This window comes from Lutjanus erythropterus, chromosome 13, assembly GCF_056507025.1.
Source record: "Lutjanus erythropterus isolate fLutEry1 chromosome 13, fLutEry1.hap2, whole genome shotgun sequence".
Classification (NCBI taxonomy): Eukaryota; Metazoa; Chordata; class Actinopteri; order Lutjaniformes; family Lutjanidae; genus Lutjanus; species Lutjanus erythropterus.
In genome coordinates this window covers 32,233,689-32,251,427 of record NC_139329.1, presented here as the reverse complement: position 1 = coordinate 32,251,427, position 17,739 = coordinate 32,233,689, and the positions used below count along the sequence as shown (strand labels likewise).

The following is a 17,739-nucleotide window of genomic DNA, read 5'->3' as shown; positions in this document are numbered from 1 at the left end:
AAATATATAACATATGTCAAGTGTTTTTAGACATTTTAACTGGGAAATGTTACATATTGGCATGTAATCTAAAGCCTATGTGTATGGAAGAAAATGTGTGTGTTTGTGGTGGTCTTTGGCATGCATCTCTTGTCTGAGGCTCCCATGAACAGAAATCCATCCCTCTACATAGTGCGGCATGTTCAGCTTGCCTGTATACTGGGTTGAGATCGGTTGGACCAGCTTCATGCTTCATGCATTTGCATGCTGCATGAACACAATCTGCTGACGCCCGGTGGGAACTCCTTCCATCCATTTGCATTGTTTTTACGGTCCTAAGTGAAGGGAAACAATTTGCGGCCATAGTCCGTCTGATTTGTAATCAGGATTTGTGTACATGGGAGATAAGAGACACAGAAGAAAGCATAGCAACAACACTCTGGTATGAATATTTCATCTTTGTTCTATATGAATAAAACACAACATGGTCCTGATTCATCTACAGGACAGCATACCTTTCACCGGTCCCATGTGGATCGGTCCATTCTAAAGGAGAGAGATGAGCACTCAGATATGAATGAGCCTTTCCATCACAAGGCGCCTCCCGCAGACTCCAAACTTCACCAAGCAAGTGCAGCCTTCCACATAAACACAGAAAGAATCTAGTGTATTTGGTTGATTATGCAGTGTATCAACTATGCATGAAGCAATTACATAGCAGGGCCTTGGGGCTCGGATAGAAACCGAATGGATGAATTCCTACAACGATCCCTCCCTCCCCTCTCCCTACATGTCCATTCATTAATCCAGCCGGGCAGCCATTTGTTTGTGCAAACATTCGTTTAGCTGTTTGTTTGTCTGTTCGCTCAGCCATGGAAGTTTTCCTTTTTTTCCCCTTTTTTTTTATCCGAGACATCAGTGTCTTGTGACTTAATCTATAGGGATTTCCACCAGAGTTAAAAAAAAAAAAAAACGCCAGCCGCATTGATAAATAAAGGTCAAAGGTAGAAGAAACAGGCAGGCCCTCGGACAAGGCTTGTGGTGACAGAAGAAGCGAGACGAGAAATAAACCACTGGATCTGCAGAGGCTTAGATTGATTGGAATTTAGAGAGAGGGAGGAAAAATTAAATTGGGGGATCGGAGGGAGGGGGGAGGGCGAGGCTGGATCAGAGGAGATGGAGAGAGAGGGAGAGGAGAGCAGGAGTCAGCATGATAGGGGCAAACCAGAGAATGAGATTTCTGCCCTGAGAGCACCAACTTCAAAAGCTTTTGGGGGCATGCCTTTACACAATTTTACTCTTAACATAATCCAGATTTCTGACAGTGTGTGTGTGTGTGTGTGTGTGTGTGTGTGAAAGAGAGAGAGAGAGAGACAGTGAAGATGGGTGTGAGAGAGATGTAAAAGAGACAGAACCCCCACCACTGATCCCTGCTCAGAACAGAATTAATAAGTCATCACCCATTTCACTAACTCCAACATTTATGATTGCTTTGAAGGTTAAGCTATACACGCATTAGCATGTTTCAAATGGATTCAGAGCAGTGATTGACTAATATGCAGTAGAGGTATTTGTATTTGCATATGTATCTGTTCAACCAACGAAATTATCTGTTCTATTTTAAAGCTGTGACAATAATCAGTTAACTGGTTCAAGTATTTTATTTTATTTTTTTAAATGAAGTCGCAAAAGGACTCCTGCACACTATTTGGTCTACTCACCCCGGACTGCAGTTAGCTGCACAGCTAACTGAGCTGATTAGCTAGTGGCAGCTACACAGTGCAGGGCAAGCTACTTGGAAAATGTAGTGAACTAAGCTACAAGTTATTCTACATTAAATGAAGCTTCACTACACTGAAGCTACCCACCAGAGAAATGTAGCAAGCTAAGCTACAATAAAATGACAAAAATAGCTTAATTACATCAAAGCTATTTTCTAAAGTAAAGATAAAGTATCCATGTATCTGTCTGTCTGTGTTTAGTAGTATATTTATTACCCCCCTTTTGTACTAGGAGCCATCTACACAAATATCAAATTATTTATTTAAATTGACCACAACAGGAAGTCTGTAGATAAGTTTAAAAAAACTGCACAAGTAATATTTCTGAGTAACATAACCCGAAGTTATACTTTTCAGCTTCCCCTGTCTTCTTATTTTTCCTACCTCTTCCTGCCTAAATTCCCTTCACACACATGCACACGCACACGCGCGCGCACACACAGTCTTATTTCTGCTGTCAAAGGACATGTTGCTAGCTAGCGCCATGTTAGCTGATGGTGTTTGCTGACTGAGTTGTGATGATTACCGATTGTTGTGTTAACTTCGGGAAATACCTGAATGTGTGTCCTTAAATTTGTGTTGGACGTCGTTGACAGGAGCTTCCTTTTTAGGGTTCCACAGTAAACACCGGAACGTGTAACTGTTCTGTGAGGACTCGATAAGTAACATGAACTTGTTAAGGTTTGGCCATGGAGATTCACGACACGTACACGTCTCTGCCCCCTCCTCTGCCACTGTCTCCTGCTGCGCGCGCTCCATCTTGCCCCGCTGCGACAATTCGCGGGCATTTTTTTCTACAGTCGGGCACCAGCAGGAGGGCAGGTACGTGACGTCACATGGAAGAGACGCATTTAAGGTTCAGAAATGCGTGGGGAAATGTAGCTTCTGTGGACGCTACCGCGTTATTTGATCACTAAAGTAGCTTAACTACTGAAAAGCTATTTGATGAGGAAAACAGCGACGTTACGACTACGTTACTGAGAAATGTAGTTAAACTAGTAACGCCGCTACTTGTAACGCCGCTACTGCCCAGCACTGCAGTTACTCTGACATGCCGCCCCACATTTTGATTTGTGTATGAAGTCAACAGGTGCGTACAGCTGGTAACTTCTGCTGCTCAGGATCGCTCTAACACTAAAACAATGACAAAATACGTCGTTTGATGATGTCGTGTAGAAGTGTGGGATCATGGGAGTTGTTGTTTTCACTTTTAAACAACCACCATAGCCAATGAAAATCAGTCTGACATGTCTCAGGCAGAAATCATGTTCATGGACAAGGTCATATTACGGTTCTGCTCACATTACATTTAGTTTATTCTCTGACCTGAAGTTATAGCAACTGGCTAGCAATAGCAAGCTGTAAAGGCACCATTGCCGTGGATAAATTATGAATTTTGCTGTGTTTGAACATTGATGAAAACATTTAACGGCCCCTACAGTATTTCAAATGCTTTTTGGGATTGTTGCTGTGGAAAAAAATGATGATGTCATGGCAGTTTTCCACAAAAATATAATGCACATTGCTGTGCTTTAGGCGATTTTGCATTTCAATTGTGGGAGCAAGTGAAAATTACCTCTTTTGTTTGTGTAATTCATGAAATCATAGGTAACTTATTCTGGTCAGAATAAAACCACCACCAACCCGAGTGTTCTAATTAACCTTAGCAAAAAGGACTGCAAAAACTTTAACAAAATATGCTTTATTTGTAAATGAAGAGGTGTGCCTGAGGGGTATTCAGCAGAGAAGCAAATTTTTTTCTGGAGCTCAAACTCGGTCAAAACAGCAAGCACAAACCTGTATAAAAGTCTGTAGAACATTGATAAATGTCAATAACAATGACAAACCTGTTATTTTCAGTTCTCATGACTCACATACGCATATGATTGGTGGAACCCATGGGAAGCTACAATATTTGGTGAAATCTGCAGAAGAGTTGTGGTGATTGGACAAAGTTGCAAGGTTGTGGAGAATTCATGGGGATTGGTTGAATTTGCGTTTATTGTTGTGATCGCAACATCACATCCTTGAGAGACTGAGTACACAACTCAACAATATGTCTGGTATTTTTAGACATTTTAATGTGGAAATTGATCCAGGTAGATGCAACATTTTTAACTATTACCGAGGTAATCATGGAGCTGACTTTTATCGAATAATAATGGAGAAATATCTGTTTCCATTGCATTATTTGTGCTTGCCAGAATAACGTATTCAGATCTGGATGCATCCCTAATATGCAGTTTGTGTATTTTAGCTTGTCTCAAATGCATTTTAGCTTGTTTGTTTCTGTGTTTTTTGTGTCTAAACTGTGTGCCTGTCTGTCTCCCCTTCTTCCATCTGGATTCTTTTAATCCCATTCTCTTCCTCTAATCCATCTTTCTCCCTCTCTTCCTCCCACACTCTCTTTGCCCTCTCCTCCTCCCTCCCTCCTTCCTCCTCCTCTCTATCCTCCCCACCATCTCTCCCTCTCCCATCTCCCTCTCTGCTTGCTTGATCGCTGCTGTCTGCATAGCGAGGAGCTGTATCTTCCACGCGGCTGTGATTCACTTGGCAGCCACTCCAGATAAACATGTTGTGGTGGACAGACGCCTGGGTCCCGGTCCGGAGGAGCAGGACGGAGGACGACAGACTGACGTGGGTGGCGGGCCCTGCCCTCACTGGTCCCAACGTCAGCACGGGCAGCAGCGGGCAGCGCCAGCCACTTGGCCAGATGGTCCGGAGTCGAGCTCTCGCCACTGTTCATCAAATGCACCCGCGCGCTCGCTCTGTCTTGCCTCGCCATGGCCCCCAGCATCATGTCACAGTGGAACCAGAGAAAATTAGCACCTAATTATAGGCTCCTCTCTGTGAAGAATGGTACTGGTGCTGCTGGTGTGTGTCAGCGTGTGGAGGCTGGGTGGTTGACTCACTGTGGGCCTGCAGACCACGCAGAGGACATGACAGAACACACACACGCACACTCACGGGCCATGGAGGCGACACTCACATATGCATGGGAACACACACATGCAAAAGGCTGAAGCTCCCTCCTCTCTGGTTGATTTGTGCCTCAGCAGGGTCTGCCCTCTCCCCCCCATGAGGATGCCACAACAGAAACCACTTGTGTTCCATCTCTGATCCAACAGGATTAATTACACACACAATGGAAGCTGATGCCTCTGGTTTCTACGCTCTGCGGGCTCCCCTGTGTAAAGGCTGCTGTAGTTAATCTTCACTGGGAACAATGGAGATTTGGGTCTGGTGTATTTGGTTTAGAGGAGAGCTTGACTATGCTGCCATCTTGTGATTGCATCTGGACAAGTACAGGATGTAAATGAGAGGACAGGAAGAACATCAACTTCTCTATTGATGAAATCTTAATTAGTATTGTTCAACTAGTGTCAAAGTAGAGCTGCACGATATGATAAAAAAGTCTTATCGTGATTATTTTCACTGAAATTGCAATTGGCAATACGATTGGTGGAAATGATCAGTTTTTGCATTACAATTTTAATTTTTTATTGAAAAGAAAACAATTAAAATCATGATTGTGTGACATTTGTTCAGATCTAAACCAAACAAACATTTTCTTTCATGTGCAGATCAAGATTTTTAGGCCAGAAAACCCCTGCAACACTACAGTACCATCTTATAATATATATATATATATATAGCACATTGCCATTTTGGGATTTCAATAATATTGCAATTAATTGTGCAGCCCTATCTAGAAGGTAAAGAAATGCCTATAGGAGATGTGGAACTAAATATTGAAAGCCACGAAATTCAACTGTCCATTAGACACTAGTTGTACTAGATCACATACTTCCGGCTGAGAGCCTCTGTGATCAAGAGAAAACATCCTGACAGCAGCTCAGACACAAGATCCAGCAGTGGTCCGAAAATAGCTGCATGATGTAACTGTTAAAACCTAAAAAGTAAGAAATGCTTCCTGCTGAATTAGTGCTGCAAGAAATCAAATAAATTCACAAAAATCACTTTTGTCTGGAAAGTTAGCCATTAAATCTTTATTAGGTCTGCAAAGACTTACCAAAAATAGGTTAATATAACAAAAAAAAGTCATTCTTAAACCATACAAAACCATATTGCATCACACTTAAATACTGCTGATTACTCCGATGTCCCTTAACATTCATATATTATGCCATTCTTTTACAACATAACAGAACAGAGAGAGGAAATTTCATGGACTGAGCAAAACACTCAAGGACTCACACTGTTGCCTTTACATCACTCTGACTGTGGATGCATACTTTCTGTTAATACAAAACTTTGGCACAATTCATCAAGAAAACTGTAAGTATATGTCCTTGCAGGTTTTAGTGCTTGTTGAGTATACTGTAATCCGCTGAAGAGGAGTTTGACTGATGCGTGCACATGACGAGAAAACGGTGGTGGTGGTGGTGGGTGTGGGTCAGTGTAGGACGGGGGGGACGGGGGCATTGGTGCAGTTTATTTTAAGGTGCAGCCACTTTGAAAGGGCTCCCGGGGATGTTGTCGTCGCCCCATTTGACGATGATGGTGTAGCTGCCCTTGTCCTTGACGGCGTAGGTGACGTTATAGAGCTTGTTGCCCATGTGCTTGACATACACCTCCTCGCAGGGAGCATGGGGTCCATGCACGCCCACCATCAGCATGTTGGTACCTGGATGGAGCAGCGAGAGGGTGATTTAATGATTGAGATGTACAAAAGTTGCAGAGGTGTAGGTGTGTGGGTTGGTGGCAGGGATTTGGGGAGTAAAACAATGTTCCTGGAACTTAATTTAGACTCTGGTTCTTGCGGCTGAAACATATTGAGTTCCTCCAAACGTTCCTAGTTCCAGGGGAAAGTTTCTGCAGTGAGAAGCACGGCTTTAACAGAGCATTTAGCTGCTAAAGAGCTACATATTTCCCTCAGGAGTTGGTGGAGACCAAAGAGAACTAACAGGAGAGTGAATTCTGGACTCGGTCTGGTTGCCAGAAGCACGACTCCAAATGCATGCTAATTTTGTTCCATGTTTGCTGGATGTGTAAACTGGCAATTGTTTGCTCACACATTCACCACAACAACTTTGTGGGGTGATAACACATGAGTGTTGTGTTTACAGCTTGCTCCTCTGCCTTCAAGTGGCCAAAAATCAATATTGCTCTAGTCTGTAGTGTCTGTGAAAACTGTGTGTGTTTGCGTTTTTACTGCATGAATATAAAGTCTGTCTTTGTGTTGCTGATCGTCTCACCTGCTTTGCTGCAGTCGACTGTAAAATTGTTCTTCTGTCCGACCAAAGCCTTGGACAGCCCCGTTCCACGACAGACCACCTTGCTGGCATCAGATGTCAGTTTCGTCGAGGTGGTGGAAGAGGAGGAGGAGCTGTAGGCACCGCCCACTTTGGAGGTCTTGGTGACAGTTTCGACCAAGACGGAGGAGGTCTCGTGGAGGCTGTGTCCCCCTGACAGCCGGGCGCCTGTAGGGGAGGCAGAGAGAGGGAGAGAGGTTATCTAATGTCATCGCGGCTCAGTCCAGACATTATATAATGCACTCAGTATTGACAAAGACATGAGGGAAGCAAACATGCTGCTGCTCGTGGGGAAAGTTTCCCTCTACTAAAAAAAAGTGCCTGAGCTCAAAAAGGAAAACATTTCATACCACTATCAAATAAAGGGAACTTCTAGGACTCAGGGCATTATTATATTACATGAATAAAAAAAGGATTTTGTACTGTATATTATGCCATGTAGTGACAAACAAGTTGATGTAGTGCTAGACAAAGACAGCTTTTATGTAAGCTATACACTGTAGCAGCTAATATCACATAACATTTTCCTGACTTCCACACATTTTTGTTTCATAATCGAGACACTTGTCATCTGAGATCAGCAGATCAGATGGGAGAATGACTGTTGAGCAGACCTGTGATTTTAGCTTTGAACGGGCTGCCCACTATGTGCTGTGGTCCTCCGTATTTGATAGTGATGAGATAGTTGCCAGGCGCCATGGGTGTGTAGGTGATCTTGTAGCCTTCAGGACACTCCCGACAGTCCATCTTGACCTTGGATGGCCCGTCGATGTTGACCGATAAGGTGGCAGAGCCGGCGTTACAGGTGTTGACCACAAACTCTGAGGGTATGCCTGGAAGAAAGAAGGCAAAAAATTAAAAGACCGTCCAAAATTCTTCGAAGAAGTGGTTCATATTTGTATTTGTGGCGCTGATATGTACCTGTGGTTCCTCCCTGCAGTCCAGGGCCGTGTGCTGTCACCATGCCGGGGTCTCCGATCAGCCCGGGGTCTCCCACTCGCACGTTAAAGGGGCTTCCAGGAATGTGGCATCCATTGAACTTGACATCTATGGAGTGGACTCCGTTCTCCCGTGGAATGAAGCGGATTGCATTCTTGTCTGGACACAACACAGGAGGAAAGGTTATTCAAAAATGATGCTAACAGACAAAAAGCTCAAATCTACTTTGCGCTATGAATAAAAGACACTAAAGATTGATTTTTACTTGTTTTTAAGGGACTGAATGGTTTAGCACCTTCATACTTCTCAGATTGCTTATGCTGGCTGTGTTCCAAACCTTTCTCTTAGGTTGTTTAATGCTTTCTTTATCAATATACAAAAAATTACTGAAGCCGGTTTATAAATAAGCAAATAAGGCAAGCAACTCCTGAAGATAGTTTTAAAAAACAGCATTAATTTTGGCTTATAACAAAAAATGTATGCCAAAATGAATGGCATGCCATAGCAGGAGCATTTTGTGATAAAAACTTTTGTTAAAAACTGGTTAACGAGATGAGGGAGGGTGTGTAGCCGGCAGGTCATTCCAAGACTCGGGGCTGTAATAAGAAAGTGCTAGTATCATCCTGACACTGTTATTGATTTGTCTCTGCTGTGAAACACAAAGGTGTTACATAAATAAAGTTTCTCCTCAGTATCGTTATTATGAAGTGAAATTGGTGCATACCGCTGTCAAGCTCAGTGACATAGCATTCCTCACAGGAGCCAGAGGGTGTGTGAACTTTGGCGTCCACCACACCTCGAGCCCCGTTGCGCTGCACCATGAAGGAGGCCTCCTGGTTTACCTTCAAGTCCTTCTCCTACAAAAGACAGGAGAGAATATGATCAGAATACGTGTGTGTGTGTGTGTACGTGCATGTGTGTGTGCGCGCGCCTGCACCTCGAGGGACACAAAGTGTGTGACTCATGCCTGAACGAGAATAGATTGAGCGGTTGGGTGTGAGAGGCAGAAAAGGTCAGAGTTTACAGCGAGGCGTTTAGTGTTTTTGCCCCACAGGCGGATGAGCAGTCCTAGCAGACATAAGAGGTAGCGTGACATTTTAAACGCCGGTCTGATATTGCACTTCCCCTGGCTTCTTGTGGTGGAAAAGCACTCTGAAGTGGCATTTGACTTACCTAAAAATACATGTTTTTAGCATTGTTGGCAGTTGTAATGGAAACTGAAAGCAAATAAAGCAAGCATGTATGGAGTGAGCAGACCAATAATGTGAGCTGTCACAGGTATCTTCAGAAGAGTCTTTATCTACTGCTCCCACTTTTCTGGCTCTCTTCCTCTCAGACAGAAACACAATCATAGACGAGTTGCATGCCCACACATAGCACAGCTTGCGTTGCCCCACATTAGCAAGGGACAGTTAATCCAGCCCTTCATCACTGGCCAGCATCACAGTATTATAGTCGTGGATAATGCTCCAACACTGGCATTCAATTACACGTCAAGGGCAAAGTCCTGTTAGACAGAAATATCTACAACTACTCGTGCATTATTTTACATGCAATCTGTTCTTCAGCCCTGATATTTGGTGTCTGTGATAGTTTGTGCAACAAATTAATGTGGATTTTGTCAACTCTGTGTGTGTGTGAGAGCGTGATCTTACCTGAAGGCTTGTGACAGTGAGCCTGCGGGCCTCGTCTGACAGTGTAGCAATTGGAACGATGAATGGGCTGTCAGGGATGTGCTCGTTGTTGAACTTGATTGACACCTCGTAGTCACCTGGGGAAGCAGACAGGTTATTTACCATCGCCGTCAAATGAACTGGAGGAAGTCTGGAAGAATAGCTTAAAAGTTTAACAGTTGACAGACAAAAGAAAACGTTCAAATGAGGAAAAGTCTTGACAAAAGTTCTACCTGGTTCTTTAACTATGTAGGAGACGCCACAGGAACCATCCTTCCTGTCCTCAAAGGAGATTTCTGCCTTGCTTGGGCCCTCTACAGCGATGGACAGACCACCAGCGCCTGCCTCTCTGGTCCAGATACTAAATTCAGCTTCAGAGGATGAAACAAATATAAATTAGAAGGTTCATGAAACATAAAATCACGTCTTGAATAGTCTTTCCAGAAAACACTCTGTCAACTTACTGGGTGCTCCGGCCACGCCTCTCTCCAGGCCAGGCCCTCCTGCGCGGACCTTGTGCGCTCCTCCCTCCCCCATGGGCCCCACGGTGAACTGGAAGGGGCTGCCGGGGACGTGCTGGCCTCTGTACTTGACGTTGACAGTGTGGGGTCCCATTTCCTGAGGGATGAAGCGCACGCTGTAGGTGTTGCTCCCTCCATCCACGATGTCAGCGTCCACCGTTTTCCCGCTGGGGCTGGTCACCTGAGCCGTCATGGCCTGAGAGCCGCTCTCAACTGCAGGAGCACAGAGGGGGTGTTTAGATACAACCAAGACATTTGCAAAAACAATATGAAGCGTGTTAGTCAGGGGTTGTTCCACCATGACTCTCCAGAACAGCTGCAGTGCTCCTTGTCAGAGATTCTCCAAGTGTTAAACTCGACTAGAGGGACGGTGGTGGAGAACACTGTCAGACATGCTGCTCCAAAATCTCTCATTGGTGATCAGCCCCTAAATTCCCCTGAAGATCCACTAGAACCTCTTCAATGACCAGTGACTAAAACCTCACAAATACATCCTCAATGGCCATCAAAAGAGTGCCCCAGAATCCCATCGATAATTAGTAATATTTGGTCCCTAGAATCTCCTAAAGGCACTCTAGAACCCAGGAGCACTTCAGGATCCAAAGACCCTCCTTAAGGACTACTAGAACCACCTCAATGGCTACTTAAACATCCAAAACAACCCCTAAAACCTCTTAGAGGACTCAGAACTTTCTCAATGCCCAACAAAACTCCTATAGCACCCTAGGACCTCCTCAGTGACTACTTAAACCTCTAAATCAACCCTAAAATCTAAATAACTTACATTAAGTGTGTTTTCCTTTAACCTGTCACCTGTCGGTATAACAGGTGTCCTGCATGTCACATTAAAAATTGGGTTTAAATTTGGACTCTCACCCTCAGGTCTGGCAGTGATGCCGGCGAAGCTGGTGAGGCTCTCTCTGCCCAGAAAGTCTCCGAACACGTCTCTGAAGGGGCTTCCTCCTCCGCCCACCTGGGTGCTCTCCTCCACTCGTACCTCCCTCTTGGTCTCTCCACCTCGGGTTTTGCTGATCTCCGTGCGCTCGGTGCGCGTGTAGGTGTGGCTGCTGCGGGTGAACGTCCTGGTCAGCCTCTCCTGAGCTGAAACCATCTGGAACCAGTTTCCTGTGGCGAGAAAAAAGCAGCGAGAATACAAATGTGAGTTCACAGCAGGTTCATCTATTTTAAGGTGGTTGCCCGCTGCCCTCTAAACACTTCTGACTGGTTTCTGTACTCACCTGGGATCTTGAGGTTAAGGCCACATGTGCTGCCCACCGAGGCAATAGAAGACGCCTGTCTCTTTCTGGTAATACTCTCCTTCATCCTTCCTTCTCCCGTCACCTTCACTGTGAAAGGACTTCCTGGAGGGAAACAAATACATTTATAGTAAACAAATTTCATTTAGGCAAATGCTTTTTGCACCCAGGGTAGAACAGACAATGTAGCTTGTAGTTTAAGATGTAATATTGTTGTATTTGTGCATTCTCCAAGTAAGATTTTCTAACCTGGAATGTGCTTTTCAGCAAACTTGATGTTAACAGTGTAATTTCCAGGTTCTGTTGGACAGTAAGTCACTCTGCACGTCCCGTCCTCCATATCTTCACAGTTGATATCCACTTTGCTCGGACCCTCGATTGACAATGCCAGACCTCCATAACCTAAAGGAAGAACAGAGGTAGAGAGGAGTTGTAATTTTTTCCAACAATGCCTGTCATGAAGGTGAAACGTGCTGCTTCTAAAAGCTTACCTGCATTCCTTGTATCCACAAAGAATTCAGCCATTTCGAAAGTGTGTGCTTCAACCAGGCCTTTCCCGAAAGCCTTCACTCTGCTGGCCTCGCCAATCTCTGACTGGCCAACCATGATTTTGAAAGGGCTGTTGGCCACGTGCACGCCGTTCTTCCTCACGCTCACTTCATGCTCGCCAACCTCCTTGGGGGTGAAAGAGATACCTGCGAAGAATAAGGAGGTAGAAAGAAAAAAAAATCAAGACAAAGCAAAGAAATTAAATCTAAATGCATTAGACGAATCCAGCAACGTCTTATCTATGTTCTGCTCTTGCTGTTATTTCACATATCTCACCGAGGTGTCTGTTGGGCAGCTTCTTGAGCAGACAGGGCTCCTCATTGCCTGATGGAGCTCTGATACTGGCACTCAGGGAGCTCAGATCAGTCTCTGCGATCTTCAGGGACACGTCAGCCGCTGTGCCGACATTCAGCTGGGACGTCCTGGTTATGGAGTCATCGCCTTGATATAAAAAAGGTGGTTTAGACATTTGTCAACCCCCTAAAGCCTGATTTATATTATGCACACCCACTATAAATACATATAAAAAAGTCAGTCTGTGGGAGAAATTATTTATATCCTCACCAGTGATCTTGGCAGTGAAGGGACTGCCAGGAATGTGCTTGTTGTCAAACTTGACGATGATGTTGTAGTCTCCAGGAGCCGTGGGCAGGTAGGACACGGTGCAGGTGCCGTCTTTGTTGTCCTTGCAGGTGATCTCGGCCTTAGATGGACCTTCCACTGCCAGTGACAGACCGCCTGAGAGGGACAAAAATGCCAAGATTCTTAATTTCCTGCAGTTTTTTTTAGGTTTAACTGTACACTGTGCAATAGCAAACATCTCTGGAAAGGTAAAGGTACCTTCTCCTGCATTCTTGGTGACCACGGTGAAAGTGGCAGCCTTGTTGACCATGCCGTAACTTAGACCTGGACCGTAGGCAGTCACCACTCCGCTGTTTACAGCATCCACAAAGAACTGCAGAGGGCTTCCTGTAGAGGATATAAACATTGGTAGCAACAGCAATGAGACTGTGTATGGTATTGGTGAGACATCTACCATATTTGGCATACAAAAATCCTCAGAGAAATCTTTTTTTTTTTTTTTCAAAAGACAGCCACAAATGAGGTCTGGGTTAAAGTGTGTAAAGAAATTAATATCATATTCAAGAAAAACGGCCCTTGAGCATAATTTCTGCATTCTTGGGATACAATCAGCCACATTGAACCTTGGCTCCTCTTCACCGAAGCTGTTTAAGGTGCGTCTATTCAGTGCATGAAGATGAGTCCTTCCTCTTCCTCTCGGTGGATTTCAGACACTGTTTTTGCAGTTTCACACTGGACTCAGAAGATTATGGAACTTATCTTGGGCCAATGATTGTTGTGATCATTAATAAATTGATTTTCTTGATTAGTTGTTTGGTCCGTAAAAAGCCCAAGATGACGTCCTCAAATGTTTTGTTCACAGCTTAAAGATATTCAGTTTAATGTCATACACGACTAAAGAAAGTAGAAAATATTTACATTCACATTTGAGAAGCTGAAATTAATTTAATACTTGACAAGTAATCGACTTGACTGTATTGGAGATGACAGGATCTAAGCCCTTCGGTGATCAGTATCGACTGAGATCTCGAGGTACATCTCCATGATAATCTTTGTATTTAATATGGCATTATCTAAAAATCATGCCTGATTACCCTTTTTACATCTAATTAACCTTCTGTCTTGGTGTGTTGTTTTTGTTTTATATTTTTAATGATCTATTCATTACATTTCGCCACCCCCTTCCCTTCCTTAACATCAGCGCTGGCACTTAAACTGAAATATGCACTTCTCTCAAACTGGAAGAGGAACATCATTTGTTTGATTTAGTTGTATATATTTTAGTTGTTGTTTTTAAGAGATTTTTACATATATACTTATTTATCTCTTGTGTTACACTGCAATGGGCCAGAAGGAACAGCCTTTTGTTTTTTAATGTATGCAAGTACACATGCAAATGAACTGAATGAAACTACTGAATTTTTCTCTATGTAGTTATTTGTTGTATTTAATTCATTTTATTTTTTGGTAAATATGTAGAATGTGTTCTGTTTTGAGGATAAGTTGGAAAAGAGTTTATGTATTTTTTCATGCCCTTTCATCTGTGACTGTTTGACCCTCTGAAAGCAATAAATATCCTCTTAAAAAAGAGAGGGCAGTCACTTCACATCCTTTCAACGAGGTGCGTTTCTGACCTGGAATGTGGTTGCCCTCGTATTTGATGTCCATCTCATGCAGGCCTCTCTCTGTGGGCTGGTACTTGATCGTGATGGTGCCGTCCTTGTTGTCGGTGATATGTGGGCGCGCGGTCTTGCCTGAAGGCATCCGCACCTCACCTAAAAATGACAGTGGTTCGGTTAGATGTCAGCGACCTAACAGAGACATTTTGTGGGCGTGTGTGTGTTGTTTCTGTTTGAGCTGTGTTTGTCACACCTGTGATTTCTCCTTGCTGTGGCGTGAAGGGGACGAGGAAGTTAACAGGACGGAAGAGAGGGTCCACAGTGTCGCGGGGAACGACCGGCTCATTTGTGGCCTGTCAATACAGAGAGAGGGGAGAGAAATAGTTGGTTTCATGCGACTAAATGTCAGAACTGTAGCAGCTATTTAAACGCTCCTTCACTCACCACCACATGGAAGGGGCTCTTAGGGATATTCTGCCCTCCGAAGCGGATGGTAATAACATATTTCCCAGGTTCAGGGGCCGTGTAGTAAATGTCAAAGGTCCCATCGTGATTCTCCACCACATCCATGTCCAGCTCCATCCCCTGTGGCGTCTGCACCTTACAGGTCACCTTGCCTTTCCCTGCAGCCTTGGCGTCCACTGTGATAACCGTATCCTCGGAGGTCTGCAGCTTCTGGAGGCTCGCTGTTAAGCACAGAGAGGGAATGTGAATGAAGTGCTGCATAAAAGCGCGGATTATGAGATTTTCTAGCAATGCAGCATTGAAATAAAAACAAAAGGCTTGGTTACTCACACACGCCGTGTCCTCCGATGGAAACTGGAAAGGAAAAATGCAGGTTGTTAATATAAATATGTAAGTTTGTTTTTGCCTGTTTCAACAAATTAAATAAAGACATTTTAAAGACAATTATAGATGCAATTTAAGACCTATTTTATGTCAATTCTGGAGTACAAAGTACAAAGATTTTAGCGATATCAGAATCAGGGATCATTGCTTGAAACTTCTCATCTATGTCTTCATTGCAGGAGTTAACATTAGGTCCATTTTAGTTGTTTTGTAGTTGTGATAGCGTGAGTGATACAATTTGTTCTCAAAAACATGTTTAAAAGCAAGACTGTGGTTAATGAAACATAATAAAGGTAACATTAACACAACTGTAGTTTTTAAGGCAATTTGAGGAAAGAAAATCATATTATCGGATGTATTATCTGTATTTTTGGTAAGTAACCATGTAATAAATAATATTGTTCAGGATTATTCGAGACCCTTGCGCTTCATCAAGGATTTATTTTAGAATAATGACAATAATAATATAGTTTGTTTTTTACCTGTGAGGAGACATTTGCTGGCGTCTCCCGTAGGCAGCGACTGGATGCGATATGGGGAGTAAGGGATCTCATCTCCTCCATATTTAATGGTGATGGTGTAGGGGCCTGTAGAGTCAGGCACATAGGAGACAGTGTATGTGCCGTCCCTGTTGTCCTGGATGGTTGCATTCTTTGGCTTGCCCTCTGGGTCCTGTCAGTAAACAATATGGAGTTATTTTAAAGTTAATGGCGCTTTATGGTTTGGAAATGATCATGTAAAAGGTGGCTGAACGCACCAGGATCTGCACGGTGAGCAGTCCCTCTCCGGCATCACGAGCGTCGATGGTGAACTCAACAGGCAGGCTGGCAGACACGCCTTTCTTGTCCAGACCGGGGCCACTTGCTCGCACCTTGCTGGCGTCGTGCCCAGGCTGAGACATTACCTTGAATGGACTGTGGAAGAAGGAGAGAATGTCAAGTGTAATTACTAAACCCAGTCCTACAAAAGACAGAAATGGGAATAGAGAATTTGCTGAACTACACTTTTCTTTTTTAAAATCCAGCCAGATGGAGCAGAACTTTAATTAAGACATATCTGTACACTCTGCCTGGCCCTGTGGGTTTCTTTTTTAAATTCACACTGTACCTGTGTGGGACTTCCTGATCTGCATATTTGACATCAACAGTGTAAGGACCATCCTGAGCTGGAGTGTAGTGAACTGTGTGGGTGCCATCACCGTTGTTCTTCACACCAACTGGCTCCACAGTACCTGGAAATAAGACAATATGGAAATGATCATTTAAAAACAACTGGCTGTTATATATCAGCTGTCTTTTTCACTTACCATCAGGCAAGTCGTCAGAAATCTACATGCCCAAAGTCATTTTTACTTGTCCCTATACAACTTGTTTTATTTATTAGGGGTTATCAAATTACAACAAAGACAAAAATTAATTGTCATGTTTCATCTACGGCTAAAATGTCTGTATAAAGCCAGATATTGTTCAAAATGTCCATCCTAGTTTCTCAAAGTGCAAGGTGATGTCTTTAAATGTCTTATTTTGGGCCCACACATATTCCATTTTATATTATAATAAACAGAAAAAAGGAGGAAATCTCAATATTTGAGAGGTTGAAAACAACATATTCTGCCATTTTTGCGTGAAACATTACTTTGATTTGATCAATTACATTGTAGTTTAATAGTTTAAATGCAGGGCATGTGAGTTGTAAGATTTACTATTCTTACTCCTCACCTGATGGTCCGTAGAGTTTGACATCCAGCGGTGCCTGTCCTGCCTTGGTGGCGTCGACCGTGAAAGTCTGAGGAACATGAGCTCTCACTCCGGCGCCCAGACCTGGACCTGAGCACTTCACCTTGCTGGGGTCCACCGGGTCCCTCACTGGGACACGGAACGGACTGCCAGGGATCGGGTGACCACCATAGTTGATGTTGACGTCGTAGTCTCCGGGAGTGAAGGGGATGTACTCCACGCTGCAGCTGCCATCTTTGTTGTCCTTGCAGGATATTTTTGCCTCTGAGGCTCCCTCGATGGTCAGGCCCAGGCCTCCTGTACCAGCACCCCTGAAAAAGAAGACAACACTTTTACTTTTACTGCCTTTTTTTTTTTTTAGCAGTTGTGCTATCTCACCATGTTGATAGCTTCCAAAATCATTGTTTGGAACCTCACACCAACCTCGACCTCAAAATCCAATATGGCATCAACGGTAGTGAAAGCTGTTTATTAGCACCTCTATCTCATTAAATCAGTTCAACACACAGTACTGTCTGTGGACATGTTGCTACGGTGTTATCAATCACAAAAAAGTTTTTTCCGACTTGTTGTACTAGAATGGGGTCAACCCAGGTGTGACCTCATTCCCAGCTCCGACTTCCGAGGCAAATTGAAGGCACCATTACGTCCACAGTTATAGAAATATAAATGCATATGCAAGCACTGAGAAAAAAATCTATATATCTATGTGTTTATATATATGCATGGTACATTTTAACAGTCCAGAGTAAAAAAAGAATGGAAGAAAGTGCATTGTACCAAAAAATATAGTTTCTCAGCCCTATTTTGTTTCAGTTGATTCATAGTCATTTTCTTTTAATTCTCAGGGGATGAAAAGGAGACATAACATAATTAAATACATCCAAAGAGGAAGATATAAAAGGAATAAAATAAAATAAAGTGCTTGTAGCAGTTAGACTGCACCGTTGCATAAATTTGACAGTTAGATAGAGAGGTT

General features: G+C 43.5%; 1 protein-coding gene across 2 annotated transcripts in view; it reads right to left on the bottom strand.

The window, feature by feature from the left end:
- Window positions 1–5,741: 5,741 nt before the first annotated feature.
- LOC146316893 (filamin-C-like) overlaps window positions 5,742–17,739 on the bottom strand; it is a 31,695-nt gene continuing 19,697 nt past the window's right edge. For both annotated transcript variants that reach the window (XM_084735061.1, XM_084735062.1), the window contains 23 exons: window positions 16,743–17,071; window positions 16,132–16,255; window positions 15,782–15,938; window positions 15,507–15,696; window positions 14,971–14,994; window positions 14,620–14,861; window positions 14,429–14,528; window positions 14,191–14,331; window positions 12,815–12,943; window positions 12,539–12,712; window positions 12,251–12,415; window positions 11,917–12,120; window positions 11,675–11,827; window positions 11,408–11,530; window positions 11,046–11,294; window positions 10,113–10,382; window positions 9,882–10,019; window positions 9,631–9,746; window positions 8,700–8,832; window positions 7,958–8,134; window positions 7,651–7,869; window positions 6,980–7,204; window positions 5,742–6,408 (listed from right to left, as the gene is read on the bottom strand). In XM_084735061.1, the coding sequence (XP_084591187.1) occupies window positions 6,221–6,408; window positions 6,980–7,204; window positions 7,651–7,869; window positions 7,958–8,134; window positions 8,700–8,832; window positions 9,631–9,746; window positions 9,882–10,019; window positions 10,113–10,382; window positions 11,046–11,294; window positions 11,408–11,530; window positions 11,675–11,827; window positions 11,917–12,120; window positions 12,251–12,415; window positions 12,539–12,712; window positions 12,815–12,943; window positions 14,191–14,331; window positions 14,429–14,528; window positions 14,620–14,861; window positions 14,971–14,994; window positions 15,507–15,696; window positions 15,782–15,938; window positions 16,132–16,255; window positions 16,743–17,071 (3,970 nt within the window). In that variant the 3' untranslated portion in view covers window positions 5,742–6,220. The remainder of the gene's footprint in view (window positions 6,409–6,979; window positions 7,205–7,650; window positions 7,870–7,957; window positions 8,135–8,699; window positions 8,833–9,630; window positions 9,747–9,881; window positions 10,020–10,112; window positions 10,383–11,045; window positions 11,295–11,407; window positions 11,531–11,674; window positions 11,828–11,916; window positions 12,121–12,250; window positions 12,416–12,538; window positions 12,713–12,814; window positions 12,944–14,190; window positions 14,332–14,428; window positions 14,529–14,619; window positions 14,862–14,970; window positions 14,995–15,506; window positions 15,697–15,781; window positions 15,939–16,131; window positions 16,256–16,742; window positions 17,072–17,739) is intronic.